This window comes from Elaeis guineensis, chromosome 1 (genome assembly GCF_000442705.2).
Source record: "Elaeis guineensis isolate ETL-2024a chromosome 1, EG11, whole genome shotgun sequence".
Lineage (NCBI taxonomy): Eukaryota > Viridiplantae > Streptophyta > Magnoliopsida > Arecales > Arecaceae > Elaeis > Elaeis guineensis.
The window spans coordinates 944,352-969,264 of NC_025993.2; the positions used below are offsets into that span (position 1 = coordinate 944,352).

Genomic DNA, 24,913 nt, shown 5'->3' on the forward strand with positions numbered 1-24,913 from the left:
CGTACCGGGCCAAACCGCCTGGTACGGTGCGTACCAGCCGGACCGATGCCTTACCGGTCCGGTTCGGGCCTTTTTTCCGAAAAACGACCCCGAACCGCACCGAACCGCCCGGTTCGGCATGGTTTGGGCCCATACCGTCCGGAATCGGGCGGTATGGTTCGGTTCGATGCTGGTTCGGCCTGAACCAAACCATACCGACAGCCCCACTTCAAAATGTGGGGAGGGGAGGGGGGAGTGGGCCTTTTCACGTGGGGGGCCGGGAGGGGGGTGGGCCTGGTGCTTTAATTAGCACCCACACCGAAGAGTGTTCTCTGAGATTTCTCAGAGAACACCCGTGGGCTACGAAGGTCTCAACGGTTTCGTTGAGACCTTCAAAAAATTAGAAAAAAGGGGCAAAATTTTGTGAAATTGGAGGAGTGGTTCGAGGAGAAGCTGATCTTTGGCTGGAGATAAGATAATCTGTTATTTTATTAGTAAATATTTTATTTTTTTATTTTTGTTGTTAGAAATAGGATAAGAATGAGGTAAAATGAAAATATGAGGAAATCATACCAAAATCTTATGATTTTGGTATGATTTAATTATATGTGATAGATCTTTGGAAGATCTACACGATGACATCAAAATTATAAATTTTTGTTAATTATATTTTTTAAATATTTTTAAATATTTATTCATTTAAAAATTAATAAAAAATTAAATTTAAGAGAAAAAATTCAGAGTTTTGGAATCATGTTTAGAATGATTCAAGCTACTTAAATCTAACATCAAAATTTTTTTAATATTCGAGAGTACGGTGCAGCTTGGCTAGAGGGTTGGACTGATGTCCCTCCAGATAACTATGTTGATGATCCAGACATCTATGAGCGTTACAGACACTCGATAAGAAATTAAATGCAGAGTACATCTTGAGGTTCGTATATCAGTTATTGCGCTTTGTACTTAAATATTTAGATACATTTTAATGCATATTTTATATATTTTTTCTTTAGTTTTAAGATGACATAGTAGAAATATAATGTAAATAAATATATGTTTGAAATTTTGGATCAAGAGTCTTTGTACCGCTATCTAACTCAAAATTGAACCAAAATATGTCAATAATATGCAATTTAATGCCATTTTGAGGTTGTATTTATCAATTATTAACTTCAACATCCACAAAAAAAAATGAAAACAAAAAAAAGCCTGAGTACCGGTACCGAACCGGTACACTGATGCATACCGTGTGTCGGTACGGTACGGTACCGATATCATACTGTACCGGTCCGGCACTGGTACTGGTATAGGAAATCTTGCCTAGCTCAGTTAGTAATGCTAATGGATTCATCCATCATAGAGCCTATTAACCGAGTCAGGCCTATACCGATATTTGCCATATCATATGACTAAGACAATAAAATTCAAATAATATGATCATAGATAATTATGGGCTCCTTAACCATTCATTTAGATGGCAACTTAGTCCTTATTTTTTATAACAAATCAGAATAAGAAATTAGTCTATAATTAATGAAAGTCCATTTTATGAGAATTTTCAACATTCTCCCCTTGGACAACATTGATTAAGATCTTTTTTTATTATTCAAGAAAATACATTTATTATATATATAGTTTGAAAATGACTTCTAGGCTAAGCGCACCTCATGTGGCCACATATGCAAATATCTTGAATGAATAACATCTTTAGTCAAAAAATTCGGTCCGTTAAAACCACTAACATTGAATCACAGCAATCTTCATATCATTTATTGATATTAGACCCCTCTGTGGTTACAAATGTTAGTAATCTTATCGACATGGATTCTAGTGATGTAGTGCATGTAGTATGAACTTTATATCCATGTGATCAAAATATACAAAGCTCATCATCAGTCCACTTTACGATTTCAAATGAAACCCTTTTATGCTTTCCAATAAAAGCTACAACAATTTTAAACTTATGTTATAATTTATCATATGCTCAAGACGAGTCGTTTATGTCTCAAGGCGAATCATGATATCAACGATATCATTATAACATAAGTAATATTTTCATGCTTAAACAGCACATTTATGCTTAAGACTTCTATTCAAACAACACCTTTATGCTTAAGCGATATCTTTATGCTTAAGGCTTTCATTTAAACATCATTTACAAACAACCATATGTGCATAAATATAAATGCAATAATTCATTATGAAAATAATGAAAAAAAAAACAAAAGCTTTATGACATCCATATGATGTTCAACAAAAAATAATGATCCCACTAACCAAACATATCAAAAGGTTACAATAGATCTATGTTTTTCACATGTTTAATAAATATAGTGAATTTAAGTCCTTTGGTCAATGGGTTTGTTAGCATTGCATCAATCTCTATGTATTCAATTACAATGAGTCCGTTTTAATCGAATCTCTGACTGTCAAATATTTTTATCTCTATATGGATAGAGATGTTGAAAACTTTTATTATTCTTTGAAAAGAACATAACTGCACCATAATCATAGTAAATCTGAAGTGGTTTCGAGATTAAATCAATAATGATAAGTCCTAGGATGAAGTCCCTCAACCAAACAGAATGAGTTGCAGCTTCTAACATACTACAAACTCTGCCAGCACAGCACAAAATACTACAAGAGTGTTTTGAACTTTTTTAAGAAATAGCTCCTCCGCCATCATTAAAATATAATAAAATCAGATTTCATATCATCCATGCAAACAGTAAAATTCAAAATCACGATAGCTTATTGCCTTAAGATGATCAGTCTTTCAAAAAAAAAAAAAAGAGTTGACATATATTTTGTTATGGTTTTTTATAAATACCTCATGACATTTTAGCTATGATCCAAATGCTTCATGTTCGAATTTGTTATATAATTGTAAAGTATACTCATCATATATGCTATATCTGATCTGACACAAATCTTTGTATATATAAAACTGCACACAATAGTTGAATAGGGCACATTTCTTATGAATTCTTTTCTACATTATTCTAAGGACACTGGTTTCTACTGAATTTGTCTCCCTTGACCACATGTACATCTCTAGGTTTGCAATTAGACATACCAAATTCATTCAGTAAACAATCAATGTGAGCTCTTTGAGACAATCCTAATATATCACAGACTATTCATGTGAATCTTAATACTGAGTATAAATAAAGTTTCTCTAAGATCTTTCATTTCAAAGACCTTAGATAGCAAAATTTGATCTCGTGCCACAATAGAATCACTAATAGCGAACAAAATAATGTTAATAATAAGACAAAGAAGAGAAATTTACTCCTATTGACCATAAAATATATATATATCCACCTTATTATCTTCAAATCCCAGAGAATGCTTAATGTCATCAAACTTAAGATATCATTTCATCGATAACTGCTGAAGGCCATAGATTTACCTTTTAGGTCTGTATGCCATATGTTTTTTCCCACTCTCAATAAAACCTCATGGTTGATTTATATAAAATTTTTCTAATGAAGCTGTAGGTCAAAACGGGTTATCAGTGTTATGATTGCTTTTAAAGAATCTTTACAAGAGACTGAATTATCCATATAGTCAATGCCATAGTCATTCTCATCTAAATAAACCAAATGGTCATTAAGAATGATGAGTTTTCCTTTTTTTTAATGATATCTTTACTGGTATTTCATTAACTGGTTATGAAGGTGCTATAATCGATTTATATATTTGATGTTGCTCTCCCACTGTCCTTCTAGGATGAAATATGACATCTTTTTGGACAACTAAAATAAGAATAATAACTTATTTTTCTTTAGTGTCATATCTCCAGTATAAGAGTATCTGTAATCATTTATATTAGACTTTAGAAATCTGGCATAATTGGACTCAACTATTCTTATACCTCTTGTCAGGACAGTAGAATCTATATACTTTAGTATTATCTGCATAGTCAATTAAATAACAACAATTAGTTCTAGTCCAAACTTTCATTGTCAGATTATACATTTTAACCTTTACAGGATAGTCCCAAACATGAAAAAGATTAGTATTGGATTTCCTACTAACGGACAACTCAAAAGAATCTTGTAAACTGCCTTATTAAGAATTCTACTCAATATATTGATAGTGGTCTTCAAGGCCTCACTCTAGAGATATCATGATAAATTGCACCCATTCATCATGCTTCTAATCATATTCTTATAAGTGTAATTATGCCTTTCAGCTACACCATTTTGTCCAGGAGTTTTAAGAATGGTGTATTAAGTAACTATCTCATACTCTTACAAGTATTTAATAAAAGGTCCCGTTTAGTGGCCAAATTTACTATCACGATCAGATCTCAACCATCTTCCTATGCTGCTTCTTAATCTCAATATTAGCCCTTGTCCAACTATCTTTTAAGGAACAATACAATTTGTATATGATTTTAAGCTGATCAAATTACATAAGGAGAGAGTTAAGAGCTTAATGAGCAAGAAAAATATTAGGGATAGGGGTCTCAAACTATTAAACTTAGGTGCAATACTCTCTAGTTTCACAATGTAAGCCCTAACAGCATCATGCCATCATACCTAAATATTGATTAACTTATCCATTAGCTATCCAGTCCTTGTCTTATGAGACTCTATGTACCTCTTACTAATGAGGTTAAATAATTACTTGTAGTCATCATTTTTAAGTTTAACATCTAGAATGGTATCAAAAATAGACTTCTTCATGATTCTTAGGCTAAAATGATTCACCTTCTATCATATTTCGTAGGCAGTTTATATTCTAAAGTACTCTCACTAATGATGTAAGATGGAGGATCATCATTCAATGTAACATCCAAATTTCATCAAACATAGTGATTGCTCCATTTACGTTTCCATATTTTATAGTTTATTCCAGTCAGAGTCTTAATAGGAGCATTAATGTTACTTAATGTAGAGTGCTAACTGCTAAATAATCTTTATGTAGTTAATCAATAGGCAAATATGAGCAATATATGTGCTTAAAAAATTTTATAAGCATTATTTCAATGAGAGTCCTTGGTGCAATGTCATAAATTTCAGAGAAAGAAAGTGACCCACATAAGGTACCTCACTTCAATGTGTAATGTTATTCAATGCAAATGTGCTAACTGCTAAACAACTTTTATGCAGTTAATCAATGGACAAATATGGGTAACATATATACTTGAAATTTTTTTTTAAGTATTATTTTAATGAGAGTTCTTGATGCAATGCCACAAACTTTTTTTTGAAAAAAAGTGATCCACATAAGATATCTCTCCAGCATTCAGTAGAATCAACTTAGCAAAGTATCATCAACTTTTGAAGGTTCATCTACTTTGGTAGAATGAATTTCTAGACTAGACATGGGCAACAGGCCGGGCCACCCAATACACAGCCTGGCCTGGCACAAATCGGGCCGTGCCTGGCACTGCTACAGTAACGGGTTGTGCCTGGCATAACCTATTAAAAGGGGCTGGGCTGGGTTGACGGTTTGCGGCTTGCGGTCCAAGCCCGGCACGGCCCATAAGGGCTTGGGCTGGCACAGTCCAGGCCCGGCATGGCCCGCGTGCTGGCCCGATCATTTTTTTTTGAATTTAAAAAATATAATTTTTTTTATAAATTAAAAAAGGGTTAAGGAGCAAAATTAAATATAGATGTTAGATTTTTTTTGTAAAAATAAAAAACCATCTTGTAATGATGGGGGATTTGGCATGGATCCCTATCGGTTTATTAATAATAATCAAAATGGTACAAGAGAGAGAGGAAGATTAGGCTTGACCTTCAGAATACAATGAGCGAGAGAAAAAAAATAGAGGTGACTCACCTTAATAATTAAAAGATAAAAACTAAAATGTTACAAATATAAGAAACTAATAATTGAAAATCTTACTGATCGTCATACGTCGGCAGTGTTTGTGTCGTCATTGTCATCGGATGTTGTATCGTGTCCACCTTTATCTTGAAGTCTCACTTTGGCATCCAATTAATCTTTGAAGCAAAGTAGCATTTCAATTATTTCGTCGATCATCCTACTTCTCTTTTCATCGAGAACACGTCGATCTGCGCTAAAAGTAGATTTCGATGCTACTGTGGACATCGGCATAACTAAGATATCACGTGCAATAGCAGACATTACAGAATATTGATTTTTAATATTTTTTTATTAGGCTAACACATCAAGACTCTATTTGATTTTCATCGTATGCAGATTGAAGATCATTTCGTAAATAAAATTTAAGCTCACTATTTAAAGATGAAGATGTAGATGAGCTTGAAGAAGCATGTGTATGTCTCCTATCTGCAATGAATGAGAAAATAGATGATGAACTAGAAGTACTAGAAGAAGAGGTGGAGGTTTGTGAACAAGAAGCACTAGATTCACTAACTTTTTCATCATATAAAGCATAAATATCATAAAGAAGTTGGTTCACCTCAGCTTTAGTGGGTTTGGGATCTTAATTCATGTTTTCATAATATACATCAAGTAAAGTTAGTACACTACTTAATTTAACACGTGGATCAAATACAGTAGCTAAGTTATGCATAGGACATATCCTATCCCAATACTCATTCTATTTAGATTCCATTTTATAAATAATAAGCTCTAAAACATCATCATATCTATGTTGTACAAATTTTTGGCTAATAAGATATGCTTGTTATAAAAATGAATAAGAGGTTGAATAATAAACATCAGAAAGAATATTAGTGGTATTATAAAAACTAATAAATTTTTTTTTCAAAATTTTATCTTTGTTCCAATCATTTTCGATCAATGTAAAACTTAATCCACGATCATTAATATATGCACTTAATAATTTTTTATATGGATATGCATAATTTATCATGGTATATATTGAGTTCTAATGAGTAACTACATCAAATTTAAATTTTTTAAAGCATCTACCATAATCTATACATATTTGCTTAAATTTTTAAAGTTTTGCTCTTGAAGTATGAATAAAAGAAACTGCATTTCTAATTTTTATAATAACATCTTGAACCATATGTCAGATTGAACAAAGAGATTTAAAATATGGCATTCACATCTAATATGCAGTAAATTTTCATTTAAAATGGGATACAATGAGTCCTTCAATAATCTAACAGCAGAATTATTATTAGATATATTGTCAAAAGTAATAGACATAATTTTATCATTAATACTATATGAATATGCAATTTGGTAAATAGCATTAGAAATTTATTATCTAGAATGTGAAAAATCAAAAATACGAAAAGCAAGAATACGTTTATTTAATAGTCAATCATTATCAATATAATGAGCAGTAGCAGTAATAAAATAATAACTATCAACATATGCTGTCCAAATATCATAAGTTAATGATACTTTTGAATTTAGGACAGAGAGAGTTTCAATTAAATTTTGTTTCATTACTAAAAAATTAGTCATAGCTACTCTTCTAAATGTACATTTACTGGTTCTTTTGTAAGTAGATTGTAAGGCTAATTGAATATACTCTTCAAAATTAAAAGACTTATATAAGCTAAAAGATAATTCATTCTTAACTATCTATTTTATCCGTACTTTCTTTTGATTTTCTTGATTATATGCAAAATAACCTACGAGATTACCCTCTTATGTATTAAGGGTACTTTGAAAACGAGCATCACTCATTATATGGCTCTATTGATGTCTTTTTAAATAGCTAGTTTTTTCATTACTAGTACAACTATATAATTTGATATATTTTTTATATTTTGCTTTTAAAACTTCATCTACCATAACTCTTTCAAAATCATTTCATACAGCACTAATCCTCTTACGGGAAGAAGAGACCGAGCTTTGACTTTGGGTATTGGTTTCAGAGGAAGCAGAAACAGTAGTTTCTTCTCCATTAGAAATCAGAGGAATGTCAAAATGCCTCCATCAAAAGATGCTAAATCTAAATATGAGTTATACAAATAATAAAAATTAACCAAATGAAGAAATTGAATAGAGGTAGGTGGAGATTTGGGGCTTCCTCTTGTGCTCCTCAGGACCTCAATAAGGACCTCTAAGGCTCCAATAGGTGGATTAATCCTCCTCTTGTGTAGCACTTGAACACTTGCTAATTGCTAAATATTGAATACTTGCTAAATATTGCTAGAAGAGTAATAGTAGAGAAGGAGAGGAGAATTGATTTGGTGTGGTGAAAATAGACGAGGAGGGTATTTACAGAAATCCTAATATTTTTATTTTTTCAAATTATCTCTAAAATTAGCCGTTTTATGATTGTTGGGGGTTAAAATGCTAAAAAAATAAAAACTAACCGTTATCCAACTCAAAAAAAAAAAAATTGAATTAGCCATTACGGGCTGTGTCTGGCCCGTAACAGCATTAAACGGACCGTGCTTGGTAGGGCCTGTAACCGCACTAAACGGGCCGTGGCTGGCACGGCCCGTAATGGGCTTAAACGAGCCGTGCCAGGCACGGCCCATTGGGGTTGCTTTTTTAGAAAAAAAGAAAAAAAAGAATCGCCCATCAGGCCCGCATGCCACTTATCAGGCCCACAGGCTTGACGGGCCACGTGCTGTGCCTGGCACGGCCCGCCAAACCCCGGGTCTAGGGCCGTGCCAGGCCAGGGTTCGGGCTAAACGGGTTGTGCTTTACCAGACAGGCCGTGCCTGTTTGGATCCTGACCAGTTGGGCCAGGGTCGGGCCGTGTCAGGCACGATCCAGTGCCCATAACTATCCTAGACTATGCACAATCACTAGTCATAAAATATTTCACTTCAAAATTATAACACATAATAAGCTCCCTTTGGGGAGATGATTGTATGCAATAGTTTTGCAATGCTTCTCAATCCTTTTAAAATATCATACAGAAGAATCTTGCAAATACCAGTGAATGGGCCACTTTGATGATCACTATCTAATGAAATCCACAAATCTTCAATTAGGGGTCAACCAGCCATATCCATAAATCTATTTGTCCAACTTAATGCACCAATAGTAAGCAATCAATCCAAGATTAACATATTTGATTCCATGAAATATCAAATAGAGAAACTGTGCAAATTTTAATAAATGAGCCACTTCGGTGGTCACCATCTATTGCAACCTACAACTATCTAAATCATGGATTAACCAATCATGCTCATGAATGGACTCATTTATCTTGATACACCAATATCAAGCTATTAATCGAAACATAACTTGTCTAATCCTCTTAAATACTGAACAGAGGAATCTTGCAAATCTCAGTGAATGGGTCACTTTGGTGGTCACCATCTATTGAAATCTACAATCCTCTAAATCAGGGATCAACTAAAAAATATATCATTATTTAAACCAAATGTGAGAGTACTAAATTCATAATAGCATGCTAAGGCTCTTTATGTAATTAAATTGCATTGCAGAGATCATAATATTTAGATCAATGTTATGCAATAAACTTAAGAACTAGGACTAACTGTAATAGGAACATTTTAACGTATAACAAAGTTTCATTTTAGGGAATAAATGTCAATTTTTTTAAGACTGTTATCAGAAATAAATATTATCGGGGACTAAATAGGAATATAGAGATCTTTATATAATAAATTGCATTACAGGGACTAAAATATAATTTTTGGAGGACCAAAATCAAATATGATATTCTACAGGGACCAAAATACAAAATGTATCTTATAACTTTGAATTAGCAAATTGGATTCGGATTTTGGGTTGAAATCTGAAACCCGTTAGTGGGTTTTCTCATTTGATCGGTCGGTGAAGAAGGGGGCCAAAATCGACGCCCCTCTTCGCTTAATACTGGTTTGATGGCTCTCTTCCCATTGGCCTCTCTCCATTGCCACCTCCACCGTCGATCGTTGGTAAAGCTAGGATCTGATGATTCCCTTTTCTTTTTTTTTGTTTGATCTTTCAAAGATGACAGAAGGGAGGGGAGGGATGGTGCTCGGCACCATGGCCTGTTAAGGTCGCCGTTGCCTGCCCAGATGGTGTTGTCGGCCAGATGGCGGCCTACGGTGATGGCAGGGAGGAGGAGGGCATGGTGGCGGGAACCATTGGCCCTCTTCTTTTTTTTTTATTGGTGATAGAAGGGGAATAGCGGGGAGGAACTAGCGCCAGTCACCGCAGGTGGTGCTGTGCTGGACGGCCGGCTGTGGAAAGAAGAGGGCACGACATGGAGCTGTCGGCCCCCGTATCCTTTTTTGTTTGTTTGTTTGTTTGATTGGATCCGACGATCCGGACGAGATCGTCGGCCTTTCACCGCTGGATGGTCTTAATCACGCATTGGTACTCCTTCCATACTGGCAAGAAGAGGAAGAAAAGAGGGGACGGCCTCAAAGAGATCCATCCTTTTTCTTCTTAATTTTTTTATTCAATTAAATTAATTCTTTATTTTGATTCTAATCCCTTATAAAATCATTGATTTTGATTCTAATCCTCTACAAAATCGAGGCTCCGATACCAATTGTAGGGAATTTATGGAAGAATATTTTCCATGGATCTTATGCAGAAAATTAGAACACAAAAATTATTCAATAATAGATCCCAAAAGAATAATAATAATAATAATAATCAATCGTACCTTGAAATTCTTAAGCGACCATTAATGATCGCTGTATCAACATCCTGTGGAAGAAAAATCAACAATGACGGCATAAATCCTATCTCCTCAATAGGATAGTTCCGTCCTAAGAACGTAGAGATCTTGATGCCCTAGGATTTCTCTATAGGCGAATATATATAGTAATGGAGTGGGAACCTTGTCTAGTTAGTAATGCTAATGGGTCCACCCATCATAGAGCTCATTAATTGAGTCAGGTCTATACTGATATCTGCCACATTACATGACTAAGACAATAGGATCCAAATAATATGATCGCAGATAATCAAGGTTTCAAGAATCGATATCGAGGCCCATACCAGTTCTGCTTGGTACGTTGTGGCATATCGGTTCAGAACCGGTACGCCATAAATTTTTTTCAGTTGAATTGATTTCAAAATTTTTTTATTAATTTTTAGATTACTTCATATCCAAATTAATATTTATTTGTGTTATATAACAATTCTATCATCCAAAAAAAATAAAAGAAGTCTAAAAGACTAAAATAATGCATTAAATATATCTAAAGTGCAAATTATAAAGAATAGTATGCTAACCTTAAGATCTTTGCTGATCTAATATCTCGTCAAGTGTTTGTGCCACTCATACATATCTGGATCATCTGCATACTCCAGAGGAACATCAGTCCATTTCTTTAATCAAGTAGTACTATAATCCTGAATATTCATTCCATAAGGTATCCTCTATGGATTGTAAGACATCTCAGATCTCTCGCTCAAATTCTGACTCTGAGAGATATTATCGAGATGATGGTATGGCTGTAGAGGGGTCCATCCAAATATATCAGTAGCAAAATTCGATCCATAAGGTGCTCCGGATTGCATAGGATAGTAGCCACTGGAAGTCAAAGTCTAGGATACACTATATCCATATGGATCATAGGCTACCTGCGGGTGATAGGATTCATAATATGAGGATGATCCAGACACATCCATAGATCCTACTCTACGTACAAGGTCATTTGCAGCTGTATCATGTATTGGACGATCTCTGGGAGGCCGTCGTCTATATGAAATCATCTCCTCATGCGGTCTATCAGCTCGTGCACCGTGATCCCTATTTTGTGTAGCATGTATAAATTGGGACTCATCGGTGAATCAAATACCATTCTACGACTGCATCTCATTAATAGTGATCTTGTATCCTCCAGTCTCTCTGTGATCATCAGATCTATGACTGCTATCATTACTCTTACTGTTGTTGGTCTCCAAATTTGAGTCAGCTTACTCCTGCACTCTCGAAGGTGCTGCAACTGGCTTTCTTTTCTTTTTGTCTTTTCGAGCTCCCTTGGTGTCCCTTTGTGACTGACTTTGCTGTATCTGGGAGGATGGATGTCTTCTTCCTGCTTGAGATGACCTACTTTGTCTCAGTATTTCTTGCTTAAATATCTAGCAGGATGTCTCGGACATGGAGTCACGTGATGAATGGCTCTCCTGTGATCCCTCAGACTGTGGCTTATCGGCTGGAATCCTATGGGAATATTTGTATCTGCCCACTGTCCTGGATCCATCCTGATCTCTCTAGCTACCACACTGGCTGGTCATGGAGGAGATCCCGGCTCATCAAGTTCCAACTCCTGCTGCTTGCCTGCAAGCCATCCAATCATCAGATCCTCATCATCAATGATGTAATTATCTATTGTCGGATCCGTATACTTCAGCTGTACTTCATTCTGGATACATTTTAGCCTCAATCTCAAATTATAATGTACATAAATAAGATCGTTGAGGTGCTTCTGTGTCAGATGGTTTCTCTGTTTGCTGTGGATAAGGACGAAAGTCAATCAATTATGCTCACACCCACTAGAGGAGACCGTCTGGAAAAGAATGCGGATGGTCATACTTTTCAAATTTTGTGTGGACTATCCAAAATGAATCCATCATTTAGCTACCAGAATATTAAACAAAATTATATATCAGATTTTATGATATTAGTAGGCATGTAATGTCAACAAAGTCTTCACTGTTGATATATAATTTACCTGGATTCATCTTTTTTTTGCTTACGACAGCCAATGAGACTCCAAAGCTGTCTGTCCTCTCTCTAAACTGTTTCGTCTGTGAAAAATATATTTATTTTATTAATAAATATATTATTAAGTTAAATACTCGCATCTTAATTGACCTAACATACCTCTTGTAGACACATATATGCAATTTCAGAATCGGACACCATTTTATATATCATATTACGGAGAGCAGTGAGAAGCTCATTATCCATATCTATCCCGAATATGCTGTATTGGAACTTCGGATTCAAATAGTAAGCTGAAAATAAATTTTACAAATGATTAAGTAAACTTATACTAATACAAGAAAAGAAAAATTTTCAGATGATTCTTGAATTCATGTTTACCGGCTAGATGCAAATTTCTATCCATCTGATAGTCCCAGCAGTGCTCAATAATGTTGATGTATTCCTAGACATATTTGAGCTTTATCTTATTAATCTGTTTCTTTATTCTCTCCATCATATGATACAAGAAGTCCATCTGGGGGTATCTCTCGCTGTCTGCGGTGCGAAGCACCTTATATAATGGCTTGATAACCTTCACTATCTTATCAGCCCATTGCTAGAATAACTGACTGATCACCAAGTTCTTCACATGACTTCCCTCAGTACCGGCCCTCGCATATCTGCTCTCTTCTCACTCGGCACTGACAAACATCTGATGCAAGGCTGCTTTCTTCTGTAGAAGGTTATCAAGTGCTATATAGTTTGTAGCAAACCGTGTGACATCCGGTCTCAAGATCTCTCCCTCAATATTTTTTTGCATCAATGATAGTACCCATATATGATTGTAGATAAATTTAGTAATAGACTGGGCTGTATCCACTGTCTGTTGCACTTTACGAAGCTTCTCAATATTCATCAACACGAGGTCAATGCAATGTGCAGCACATGATGTCCAATAAATATGCGATCGCCGCTCCATCAGCAACTCGTTGACGGCCTTATATTGCGGTCCATTATCTGTGATGACCTACACGATATTCTGCTCTCCAACTGAATCAATCATCTCCTTCATCAGTCCAAAGATGTAGGTGGCGTCGTGCACCCTATCTGAAGCATCAATTGATTTGTGAAAAAATATTTTTCATCACAATATATCAAAAAATTTATGATACTTCATTTAGTAGGATCGGTTCAACGATCACACATCACCGTCAGTCTGTATATGAGCCATTTATTCTTATAAAAAAAAATTCATCTTTTTGAATCTTCTTTATTACTGTCAAGAACCTGACCATAGATATCCCTGGATGCTGGGAGATCTACATTGGGGCTGGCAGTTTGTATGGCGACATGGCAGACCGATAGTAAGTTTTGTCCATTGCATTCGCTGGAATGTGGTTAAAATGAAACTATGATTCAATAGCTCGTCACATATCCTTTTTCTTATCCTTCTTCAGCATAGTATCAACTCTTTGTTGTTTTGAATCCTTGCTAGAAAAAGCATGTGGATTCAAATCATGAATGGTGGCTCTTGTTGGAATATTTCTGTCGGATTTCCTACTGACAAAAGCCCCCAGCATCGATGAAATACTATGTCTGCCTCTTCTGACTGGCTCCTTGATAGAGGTGGTCCTCCTGAACTCAGACTCTCCTCGGTGGTCGCAGAGTTGGACCTCCAATCTGTACTGATCACACCAGTATAAAGTTCAAATCGCTCTCTATATTTGGCCATCTCCTCCAGTCTGTACTGATCATCCAGACTTGTCTGAATGGCAGCCTTAATCTATGCCTCTTTATCATCTAGAGTAGAGGCCTGTCTCTCTGAAATGATAGGAAGGTGGCTCTCCAACTTGATGATCCACCTCTGTCCTCTTTTGCTTTGTCCTCTCCTTCGCTGCTTTAGAATCAGCAAAGTGCTTCTTCATAAGCTGTCAAACTTTCTGTGGGCATTTCCGACATATGGTCTCATCCTGATAACCACCAGTCAAATGCATCTTCAACCTAGTCATCCCTCCTTTTTTGAACTTTGTGCTGTACTATTTACATCTCCAATGATGCTGAACTGAGAGTATCTCACCATACTCCCAGCCAATGTCATGCTCTGACTACTTACTCATTTTTGCAAGTTTAACAAAATACGACAGTTTAATAATTATAAAAATTTATTATAATTATTCATTATAAAAAAATTATTTTTTAAACTTCATAAAATACTTCTGATTAATACGTTTCACAATTCTAATTTCTCATAATTTTTATTTATATATAAATTTTTAAATTTTTAATAATAATTTTAAATCTCATCAATTCAGAAAAATATGTTATGTGCTTCAAATAATACTTCTGAATTATCTAAAATATATTACCACTTTTACATATTTTTTATGCTCTAATTTTTTTTTATATTTTAAATAATAAAAATCATTTTTAAATTTAAAAATTTTAAAAAAATTATTTGAGGTTAGATCCGAGTAGAAACATGTCATGGATGTTACATATATTTTTCTAAGCCTATTAACATGCATTAGATGCTATTTATCTTTTTATTTTTTTCGAAATTAAGCCTAAGCTACTATGCATATCATGCATCAAAATCTACACAATCAAATATAAAATTTATGCTGAAAATAGCTCAAATCATCCTAAATAATATTTTGATTTTATATTTTTTTGAATTTAATTTTTTTAAATATTTTTTATTAAATATATATATATTTAAAAAAATAATTAATAAAAATTAATGATTTTAATGTTATCGTGTAGATCATCTAATGATCTACAACATATACTGAAATCATACCAAAATCATAAATTTTGACATGATTTTTCCTTATTTTTCTACTTCTTAGTGGTTTTTGGCTAAAAAAAGATGAAAAATAAAATATTTAGTGATAGAATGAAGGATTACCTTACTTCTAGTCGAAATAGTTCCTTGCCGGTTCGGTTCGGTACGGATTGTAGCAGCCGGTTCGGATCGGTATGGAATACCATGTAGGTAATTATGGACTCTTTAACCATTCATTCAGACGACAATTTCGCTCATATTTTTTATAACAAATCAGAATAAGAAATTGGTCTATAATCAATAAAAGTCACTTTATGAGAATTTCCAACAGATGCCACCATGACGTTCAAAACCCTAGATATCTCGTAAGGGGATAAGGATGCTGGTCAACTGAGCTGAGGATGTTTGGCGAAATAAGATGTGAGGACCCATACGAGCGTGTGCTTAGTCCCACATCAGTTGTGCGATAGGGAGATCTTGAATTTTTATATAGGATCAAGGAACTTAAATAATATCTTTGGCTAACCTTTTTGGATGAGGTTCTAGGTTGTTATAAATGGTATCAGATGGATCCAGCCATAATCCATGTGTGACTAGGGGACACCATAGCATGGGCTCTTTTGGGTTGGCCATGGCCCAAACGTGATGTTTGCAATGGAATTTGACTAGATGTGGACCCTTATCTTGCGAGAATGTCAGGGCTTAAACATGGAAAATACGTGAGGACCTATGTGAGTGCATGTTTAGTCCTACATTGGTTGTGCTGAGAAGATTTTGGGTATTTATATAGGATCAAGAAATCCAAATAGTACATTATGGCTAGTCTTTTAAGATGAGCTCTTGGGTCATTACATAAGATTTGGTTCAAGATTGTTATATTGATAAAGAATTACATGATTTTGTCTTTCATGATTCATTATGGAAAATCTTCAATAGCAAATCAAATTGATATATTCCTAAGGGAGAGCTAGATATTTTGAAAAATCAATCCAAGGTTTGAGCTTAACAGCTCAGATTTTGTGAGTGACAACAATCGACAGATATGTGAAATAACTGTAAATGTTAAGTTGGTGACTAATGAAGAAACCAATATAGAAGGTTTGGATTCGGTGAGCAGTTCTGCTGTAGCTTTTAGGCTGTAAATCTAAGTGATTTCTCATGGTAGAGGTCTATCAGATCTGAGAAGTATCTTCTTCATGAGTTGAACTGTTAGGAAATGTGGAACAGAAGCAGAAAGACAACTCAAGGTCAAAGAGCAGCATGATTTTCTGTGGAATTCATGAGGATTGGTTGTTTTTTTCAGATTGGGTACATTTGCTTACTTATTTAGGTCATATTTTTTGAATTTTGTGGGTGATGTTGAAAGAAGAAGAAAGACAACTCAAGGTCAAAGAGCAGCATGTTTTTCTGTGGAATTCATAAGGAATTAGAGATTCTATGCATATATTTGGCTGCATATAGGCATGTTTGACCATTTAATGGAGCTGAGTATGCTGAGCTTGATGTTGCATTTGATAAGTTTGTTGCACCAACTAGGAGTTGATTTGCCGGCTTGAGTTTTTTTTTTTTTTCCAGATTGGGTACTTAAGCTTTTTCCACATCCGGTACATAAGCTTACTTATTGAGATCATATTTTTTGAATTTTGTGTGTGGTCATCCAACATTTAGAGCTGACTTGATAATCATTGATTCTGTCTCTTAATCTTGTTCCTGCTGCAAGCCATTAAATGGCAAAGCATATTGACATTTTGAGGGTTTTATGATCTTTTGTTAAGAACAAGTTTGGAGTGCTCCATTTTTAATTGATCAGTGTGTGATATAGTTGGTGGTTCCTACAGGGCCCTTTCTTTGTTCGATAACCTGCAAAATAATTCTTGATGGAAAAGATATATTCTGTTAAATAATGACCCTTGTAGTTCTGATTGCCTATTTTTCCTACATGCGACCGCTTTTGCCTTCAATTTTATCCTCCTTTTAAGTACATGTAAGGATTTTCATAACTTGAAATTAATGTTCTTCTAGGATCAGGGCTTCTATCATGGTTTGCTAACGATTGAGCTACTGAAAAAAAATTATGAATATCTGGAGGTGTTATCATTTATGCTCCAGGGTACATAAACTATGTTAAAAAATAGCCTAAAATTGTGGTCCAAAGTGTCTGTTGATCAATTCCAATGATTAACCTTACAAGGCTTCATGATTCTTCAGTGTTTGAACACGTGTAGAATTGGTATTTTTGGAGAACAATAACATGTTTAGTGGCTTTTGAAAAGGTTAGGGGACTGGGAGTGCATCTGCATAGCCTATATTGCATGAAGTAAACAAGACTAATTTCTTGAAGTAATTTTTTTTCTTTTCAAAATTTTAAAAGAAAAAATTGAAATAAGACAACCCCATACAGTGATTTAGATTATTTAATTTCATTAGGTTGGTAAAGAATATTGCTTATTTATTTGAAGATCTTACAATTTCATGTAAACAATATCTTTTTCCTGGTGATTGTTGCATCAGAACTAGCTGGCTTTACTTTCTCTGGTAAACTTGAAATTTGATCATCATTTAAATCTGGAAGGTTTGTTGGTCATTGCAATTTGTGAAGTCTGTGGTATGGGTTGATTTGATTTTTGCATTTTGGTGGATGTATATAAAAGGTCAGTTATCTCAATCTTGAGGAGGTGTTCCTTTGCCTCTATAGATTCTTTTTATCTGCTGTTAGTAGTAGGGATGCTATCATGCTAATGTGGTAGCAGTCATGTAGAAGTGACAGAGAGAGATGTTCATAGGATGATTGCATGATTATGTGATGTCCTTGAGTTGTCAGTTTGGTTTGTTTGTAGTCATCCCTTTTTGTACCTTTCTTCACTTGAATAAAATCTTGTTTATGATCAAAAGAAACTAGACAAGCCATAAAGAATGAGTATTGTGGTTGGATTTGGTTTCAAAAGGTTCTGTCTGTTGTTTAACCATGTGTGGTCACGGTAACTTACATATGCTCTGACTTCCTATGTATTCAGAGACAATATGAGGAATTCAAAATCGAAATTAATTTCTTAGTTGCCAAGTTTCAAAATGTCCCTTGTGATGGTTGGATCATGAGAGACGGTAGTCCGTGGCCTGGAAATAACACTCAAAATCATCCAGGAATGATACAGGTTTTTCTCTCTTTTTCTTTTGTGCTTATATATGTTAGGCTGCATATACTCATTGTTTACATGCTCGTACTAATTTTTGAGATGTTTTGCACTGAGTTTCTTGCTTTAGATACTGTTAGGCCATGGTGGTCCTCTTGACAATGAGGGTAAAGAACTTCCACAGCTTGTTTATGTTTCCCGTGAAAAGCATCCAGGTTACTATCACAACAGGATGGCAGGAGCTTTGAATTCTCTGGTAAATTATTTGTGCTGTTTCATCAATTGAGGTATTGTAACTTTGTAGGTATGACATCAAGAAAAGCTTAGGAACCCGTTGATCAACCTGCAGGTTCGAGTTTCTGCCATTCTTACAAATGGGATGTATATTCTAAACCTTAACTGCAATCACTATGTCAACAACAGCAAAGCTTTCCTAGAAGCCATGTGCTTTATGATGGATCCCAATATTGCAAAGAAGGCATGCTATGTTCAGTTTCCACAAAGATTTGATGGCATTGATACTAGCGATCAGTATGCTAGCCACAATACAATCTTCTATGATGTGAGTCAACAGATCCATATAAACAACAGTTGCTTTCTACCGGATTTAAGTTCCTCCCACAACAAACTTAAGAAATGCAATCCCAATTATATATCATCTTGAAAAGGCCATCAAGATTCGGTATTATGTCAGTAACCCTGATAACATAGCCAATCCAACCATTAGAACTTGAATGTGTTTTGCAGATGTATGAAGATGTTTTGATTCTTGATCTGGATGTATATGCTTGCTTGTTTGATGCTCATCCTAAATTCGGTGCATTTAAGAAAGCTTGTATGCTGTTATATTCATCCATGATGCATTTATGCATTTAGTATGTGAATCAAAGCAGGCATTCTTCCAATATACTTGTCCAGAACTGACTAAATAAAGAGAATTGATCCATATGCATTTAGGTAACTGACTTCTTAGAGGATTAAAAAATTTTGCATTTGCAGACCTGCACTGGGAACTGAGAAATTTGGGCAGTATTTAGTTGCACATATTCAATGATTTTTCATGATCAATATCTATATAGTTTTTCTTTATTTGTCAGAAAAGATGAAAATATCTATATAATTAAGAACGGTTTTCATAGGTAAATGCGCGTGTGGATAGTTACTACTGTAAGTTTTATTATCTGGGCACAACATTCTTTGAGTTGCATCTACTCTATAGTGTGTCATTTTGCTGTCAAGAACATTTGCTTGCAAATTCCAAATCTGGGCAATGCAGTCTGTTCCAGATAATACTCCCCTCCTGGCATGCATCAATCTGTTTATTAACATACATGAGGTATTTCTGGTAACCAAATAAATGCTTTAGGTAATTCTGGTATAGATGTAATATATGATTGCCACTTTGTGGCAATTCTCTGGCACTCGCCTGCGAAAATTGTGTTTAAGTGTCACTAGCTATTGAGAAAGAGAAAAAACAACTTGATGAACTTCTTTTCAATAAACCAATTTGATAGATGGGTTTCTTCATGAATTGTTTTGTAATTTGTAATCATAACCTGTGAAAGTCCTCGTTATTTTTTGCAGATAAACTTAAAGGGTCTTGATGGAATACAAGGGCCCTTTTATGTGGGCACTGGATGTTTCTTTAACAGGAAAGCTTTGTATGGTTATGACCCACCTTTAGAACCCAAATGTTGCAGATTTAGCTGGGGTAGACCAGGAAAGAAAGACTTTGCTGATGGCTGTGTTTATGCCCCTACCATACATCTGGAATCAAACGACTTAGGTATATATAACATGGAACCAAGCAGTCGTGAAATGGAAAATCCTTCTCCTTTGCTGAGCTTGAAGAAGTATTTTGGTCAGTCACCAACTCTTATTGCTTCGATAATTGTCAAGGATGATAGATTCTCAACATCTGCAACACGTGAAGATCTCCTAAAAGAAGCAATTCATGTAATAAGCTGTGATTATGAAGAGAATACAGCTTGGGGAAGAGAGGTAATTGCTTGTTGTACCATAATTGATCCCCATAATCTGCTATGAATTCTTACCTTTTGTATGTTCTGTTATTCTGGGTGTATGTTATGAATCTGTATGTCTATAAATTTCTGATAATTTGAAGAAAAGAAAAAAGAAAAAAGAAAAAAGAAAAACCTATTTATCAATGCATATGTTCGGCTAGATAGTGGCCGATGGGAAGCAAGGGATCTTTAAAGAATGAAGTTTGAATATGCATTAGTTAATTTTTCTCTGTGCTAAATTATCCTTGTTGTGCTCAGATTGGTTGGATGTATGGCTCTTTAGCTTCAGATATCCTAACGGGCCTTAAGATGCATGCCCGAGGATGGAGGTCAATATATTGCATGCCATTCCTTCCTGCTTTTAAGGCAATCATGCCAATCAGCCTCTCTGACCGTTTAAATCAGTTACTTCAGTGGGCCATTGGCTCAGTTGAGATCCTTCTAAGCCGGCATTGCCCGGTATGGTATGCATACGGTGGCAAGCTTAGGTTATTTGAAAGAATAGCTTACATCAACGCTACCATTTACCCCATCACATCCATTCCTCTTGTTATATACTGCACTCTACCAGCTGTCTGCCTTATCACCGGAAAATTTATTGTTCCACAGGTATGTTGCATGAATCGAGGAAAAAAAAGCTTCAACTGCTCAATAATTTTTTCTTTATGAACCAAGAAAAAATCAAAAAGGAAATTTTGGGAAGTGTTTGTTTTGAATGTCACGCATGTTATAAATCCTGTGACAACGATTATTATTATACTTCAAAATTGCAGATTGGTGATATTGGAAGCATCTCTCTCACACTTCTCTTCTTCTCAATTATTGCCACTGGTTTTCTTGAAATGAGGTGGAGCAGTGTTGGGACCCAGGAGTGGTGGAGAAGCCAGCAGCTCTGGGTGATTGGAGGGCTTTCCTCACACTTGTTTGCAATTATTTATGGACCAATGAAGATTTTAATGGGGAAGAAAACTAATTTGACTGTGTTGACAGAAAAATCTGTTGAAAATGATCTCAGGGAGCTGTGCACTTTCAGATGGACTTCTCTATTGATATCCCCAACGACAATAATTCTCATTAATTTATGTGCTATGGTCTCTGGGATCTCTTCTGCTATTAATAGTGGATATGGGTCTTGGGGCCTACTGTTTGCCAAGCTGTTCCTCTCATCCTTGGTGATCATCCATTTGTACCCATTCTTGAAGGGCTTGGTTGTCCGCCAGCACCGAATGCCAACAGTTGTCATAGTTTGGTCACTTCTGCTTGCTGCAATATTCTCTTTGCTGTGGGTTCGCATGAATCCATTTGTTACAAGGTTTACCGGACCAAATTTTCAGGAATGTGGTATTTATTGCTGAGTTTGATCTCTCAGGACTGCCCACCATGTTTGAACAGTGACAACCATTTCAGTGTGTTCTTTAAATTCATCAGAACCGTTTGTTTTGGTATTCACTATTGTTGAGTTGAATGAAAATTCATTTCGTGGAAGTCGTTTCTTCTTCTTCTTCTTCTTTTTTTTGGGTAAAGGGAGCATAATTTGAGTCAACTGCAGGTTTCAACAACTGTGTTGCGCTTATGTTTATGTGGATGCCATGTTTGGGCAAGCTGGGAGAGATTGGCTGGTAATTATGATGTCAAGGAATTTCATTCCATGAAAATTGTAAGTAATTTTGGCAGGAATGTGAACAAATCTGCGAAGTCAGCAGAGGAGTCAGTATTGATGCCCACAACCTATGGAATTTCCCAAAATAGATGGCCTAATGCTTGGGGAAACTTTCCTCGCATATATATTACAAAGATCCTTGATGCTTGAGTAAATTCCCCCCCCCCCCCCCCCCCCTCTCCTCTCAGACTGAGACTTTGGCTTCTGCTTCTTGTATTGGCTTCTGCTTCCTTGATGCTTGCTTGTTTTCATTGCATTTTCTTGTCCTTTTGCATTCATGAGAATTTGTCTTCCTTTTCGTGGAATATAAGATCTTGGCCTATTCCTTGTATTATTGCTGTGGTTTGTTCTCTTTTCTTGCTCTCCCAATATCCAAGTCCTATTTTAACTTTTTTAATCAAATATGTACTTGCATAAGACAATAGTCTTTGCCATATCCCTTATTGCTTGAACAATGCATGTTGGGTTGGTAACCGAGTTTATGATGCATGGAGGCATTAACGGTAATTGATTCTCTGTTTTGCCTTCCTATGAAAACCTTTAACAGTGGCACCTAATTGATAAGCCTCCTGAGTGGGCTATGGTCTGAATTTACGTCTGAAGTTTTTTCTCTTGCTTTTTCTTTTTCCAAGTTATACATCATTGATGTTACTAACGAGCGATCAAAGAGAAGGATGCAGACATCTAAACAAAGAACTTCTCAGATGTGATTCAGAGGCACTCAATATAGAGATATCAGCCCTACAAACTAGAAAGTAGATGAAGTTAAAAACTCCGTTTTGCCTGAAATGTAGTTGCATTTCTCAGGGGACCAGGTAGGCTTTTGTTGCAGAAACAAACTGACGATACAATATGAAATAAAGTATATAGAGACACAAGAAGAAGATTAAGATAAGCAGTTGTAGTCTAGGCGATTGAGTATGGGGTGAGAATTTGCCAGTGCTCATCTGTTATGTAGGTTTGAGCGTGGCCATTTGACCGAACACTCTGGTTACTTTCTCCTCATGCTTCTGTAAGCATTTCCAGTGCATCATGGCCTGCTCCTACGTTGCATCACATTTTTAATGCAATATAATGGATTGTGGGTCACCATGCAAAGATTGTAGAAGAGAAAAGCTGAACACCACGAGGTTAAACAATCCCATCAATGTTATCCGTATGCCAATATATACAAGTAATTTTCCATCAATAACCTACTGGGTCGATTGTTCGGTGCTTGCCACCTGCACTCTCCACATGTATGATAGATGTATTCTCTTCTTCCATCAATTAGCATTTACTTGGAACACTCTGGTCAAGATCATATGTGCAGCTTTCTACCCAACCGCAGGATCAAACTTACAATGAAAAGAAAAAACTGCAGGATCAAACTTGTACCCTTCTTGTGACTTCGTTAGAGCAGCTGTTTACAATATTTACTAAGCAGAAGACAGCACTAATAAATCAAGTCTCCAGAAGTATATACAATATCTGAACCAGCATTCCTAAGCTGGTTGGCATATCTCTCCACTTATGGGAGGTCCAGGATTTTCTTTTTTTTTTTTTTCTTTGAGATGTGTATGCTTGAAGCTTGAAGCCTAGTGGTGGCATCCTTACTGTATTGAGAGAGAGAGAGAAGGTGCGGGGGAGTTCTGGATTTACATCTCCAAGCTTATATGGAACTCTATCTTGTCTGTTCGAGGCAATGCATAGACACAAAAGAACCACGAGAAGACCGTTGATTGCTTACAAGAGAGAATTGCAATATGTGAATTTGCGGAGGTAAAGAAAACAAGGACAGAAGAAAAGACAACACTGAAATAAGTTTGGTTCTGCTCCTAGCCCCACTGTGTCTTTTCCATTGTTCTAAGCTAAAGAGCTACTGAAGTTTTTGTCACATCGGGCCAATTAACACGTGAAAATTCTGTTCCACACCTGTAAAAAAAATTAGGAGATGCCTTTTATTATTCAAGGCTTTGAAGTTGATAAAATACGCTCGGAGGCGTTTGATTGGAGAAAATGAAGGTCTAAAATCAGAATCGGAATGGATGACCCCCATTCCAATCATTTGGTTGGGAGGAGTCCTATTCCGATTTCAATTCAGAGTGAAATGGGAATGATTCAATCTATATAGAACTCAATCCTTACTCTCCTTTATGGATTCAAATTTTTATTTCAATTTCGATTTCAATTTCGATCACGAACCAAATGCTTCGAGTGATTTGACCATTCCGATTCCGATTTCAAGTCATTTCAATTTTTATTCTCATACTGATTTCGATTGCGAACTAAATATCTCCTTAAATCATCTTGATATCATTGTCCAAAACTGGAGTTTCTCAGCACGTAAGGCCTGAAGCTTGTATAATATTTTCCTCGGTGTCAGGATCCTTATGACTCAATCCTCCCATCCATCAAACTGTAATTTTGATTTTTAAGTATAATATTTTAGGATAAATTTGACTTCTACTTCATGCGTCAAATAGCTCTTGATTTTTGCCTTTTCTTTTTAACATTTTTATTCTCGGTCTTCATGCATTCACGAGAATTTGTCCTTATTTTCATCAAGACAATAGGAATAAACGGTCGTCACTTATTCCATGTATCATTGGATGTCTCTTCTTTCTCTCAATACTGTAAAACGGCATATTTCGTATAAAAAATGATTGTACCGGTTCAACTAAAATAAACATCAAATAAAATAAAAATTATAAAAAATAAAAATAAAAATAAAAAAATAAATTTATTTAAAAAAATAAAAATTAAAACTTCACAAAGATTCCTCGTAAATGAGCCTCCACGTGCATAAATAATTTCTCATCTTTCTTTTTTTTCAAATAATTTTTCACT

The 24,913-nt window shown here is 35.4% G+C and overlaps 1 protein-coding gene and 2 pseudogenes across 4 annotated transcripts in view; 1 reads left to right on the forward strand and 2 right to left on the reverse strand.

The window, feature by feature from the left end:
• Positions 1-21,909, forward strand: part of LOC105035989 (probable cellulose synthase A catalytic subunit 8 [UDP-forming]) — a 42,564-nt gene extending 20,655 nt beyond the window's left edge. For 3 of the 4 annotated variants that reach the window (XM_073248512.1, XM_010911719.4, XM_073248994.1), the window contains 6 exons: positions 18,284-18,421; positions 18,531-18,656; positions 18,750-18,962; positions 19,985-20,401; positions 20,683-21,033; positions 21,198-21,909. In XM_073248512.1, coding sequence (XP_073104613.1) covers positions 18,284-18,421; positions 18,531-18,656; positions 18,750-18,962; positions 19,985-20,401; positions 20,683-21,033; positions 21,198-21,779 — 1,827 coding nt within the window. In that variant the 3' untranslated portion in view covers positions 21,780-21,909. The remainder of the gene's footprint in view (positions 1-18,283; positions 18,422-18,530; positions 18,657-18,749; positions 18,963-19,984; positions 20,402-20,682; positions 21,034-21,197) is intronic. The other variant, XM_073248728.1, reaches the window with a different exon arrangement.
• LOC114913632 (uncharacterized) lies at positions 11,917-12,590 on the reverse strand (annotated as a pseudogene).
• Positions 12,653-13,715, reverse strand: LOC140850903 (uncharacterized; annotated as a pseudogene).
• Positions 21,910-24,913: the final 3,004 nt, after the last annotated feature.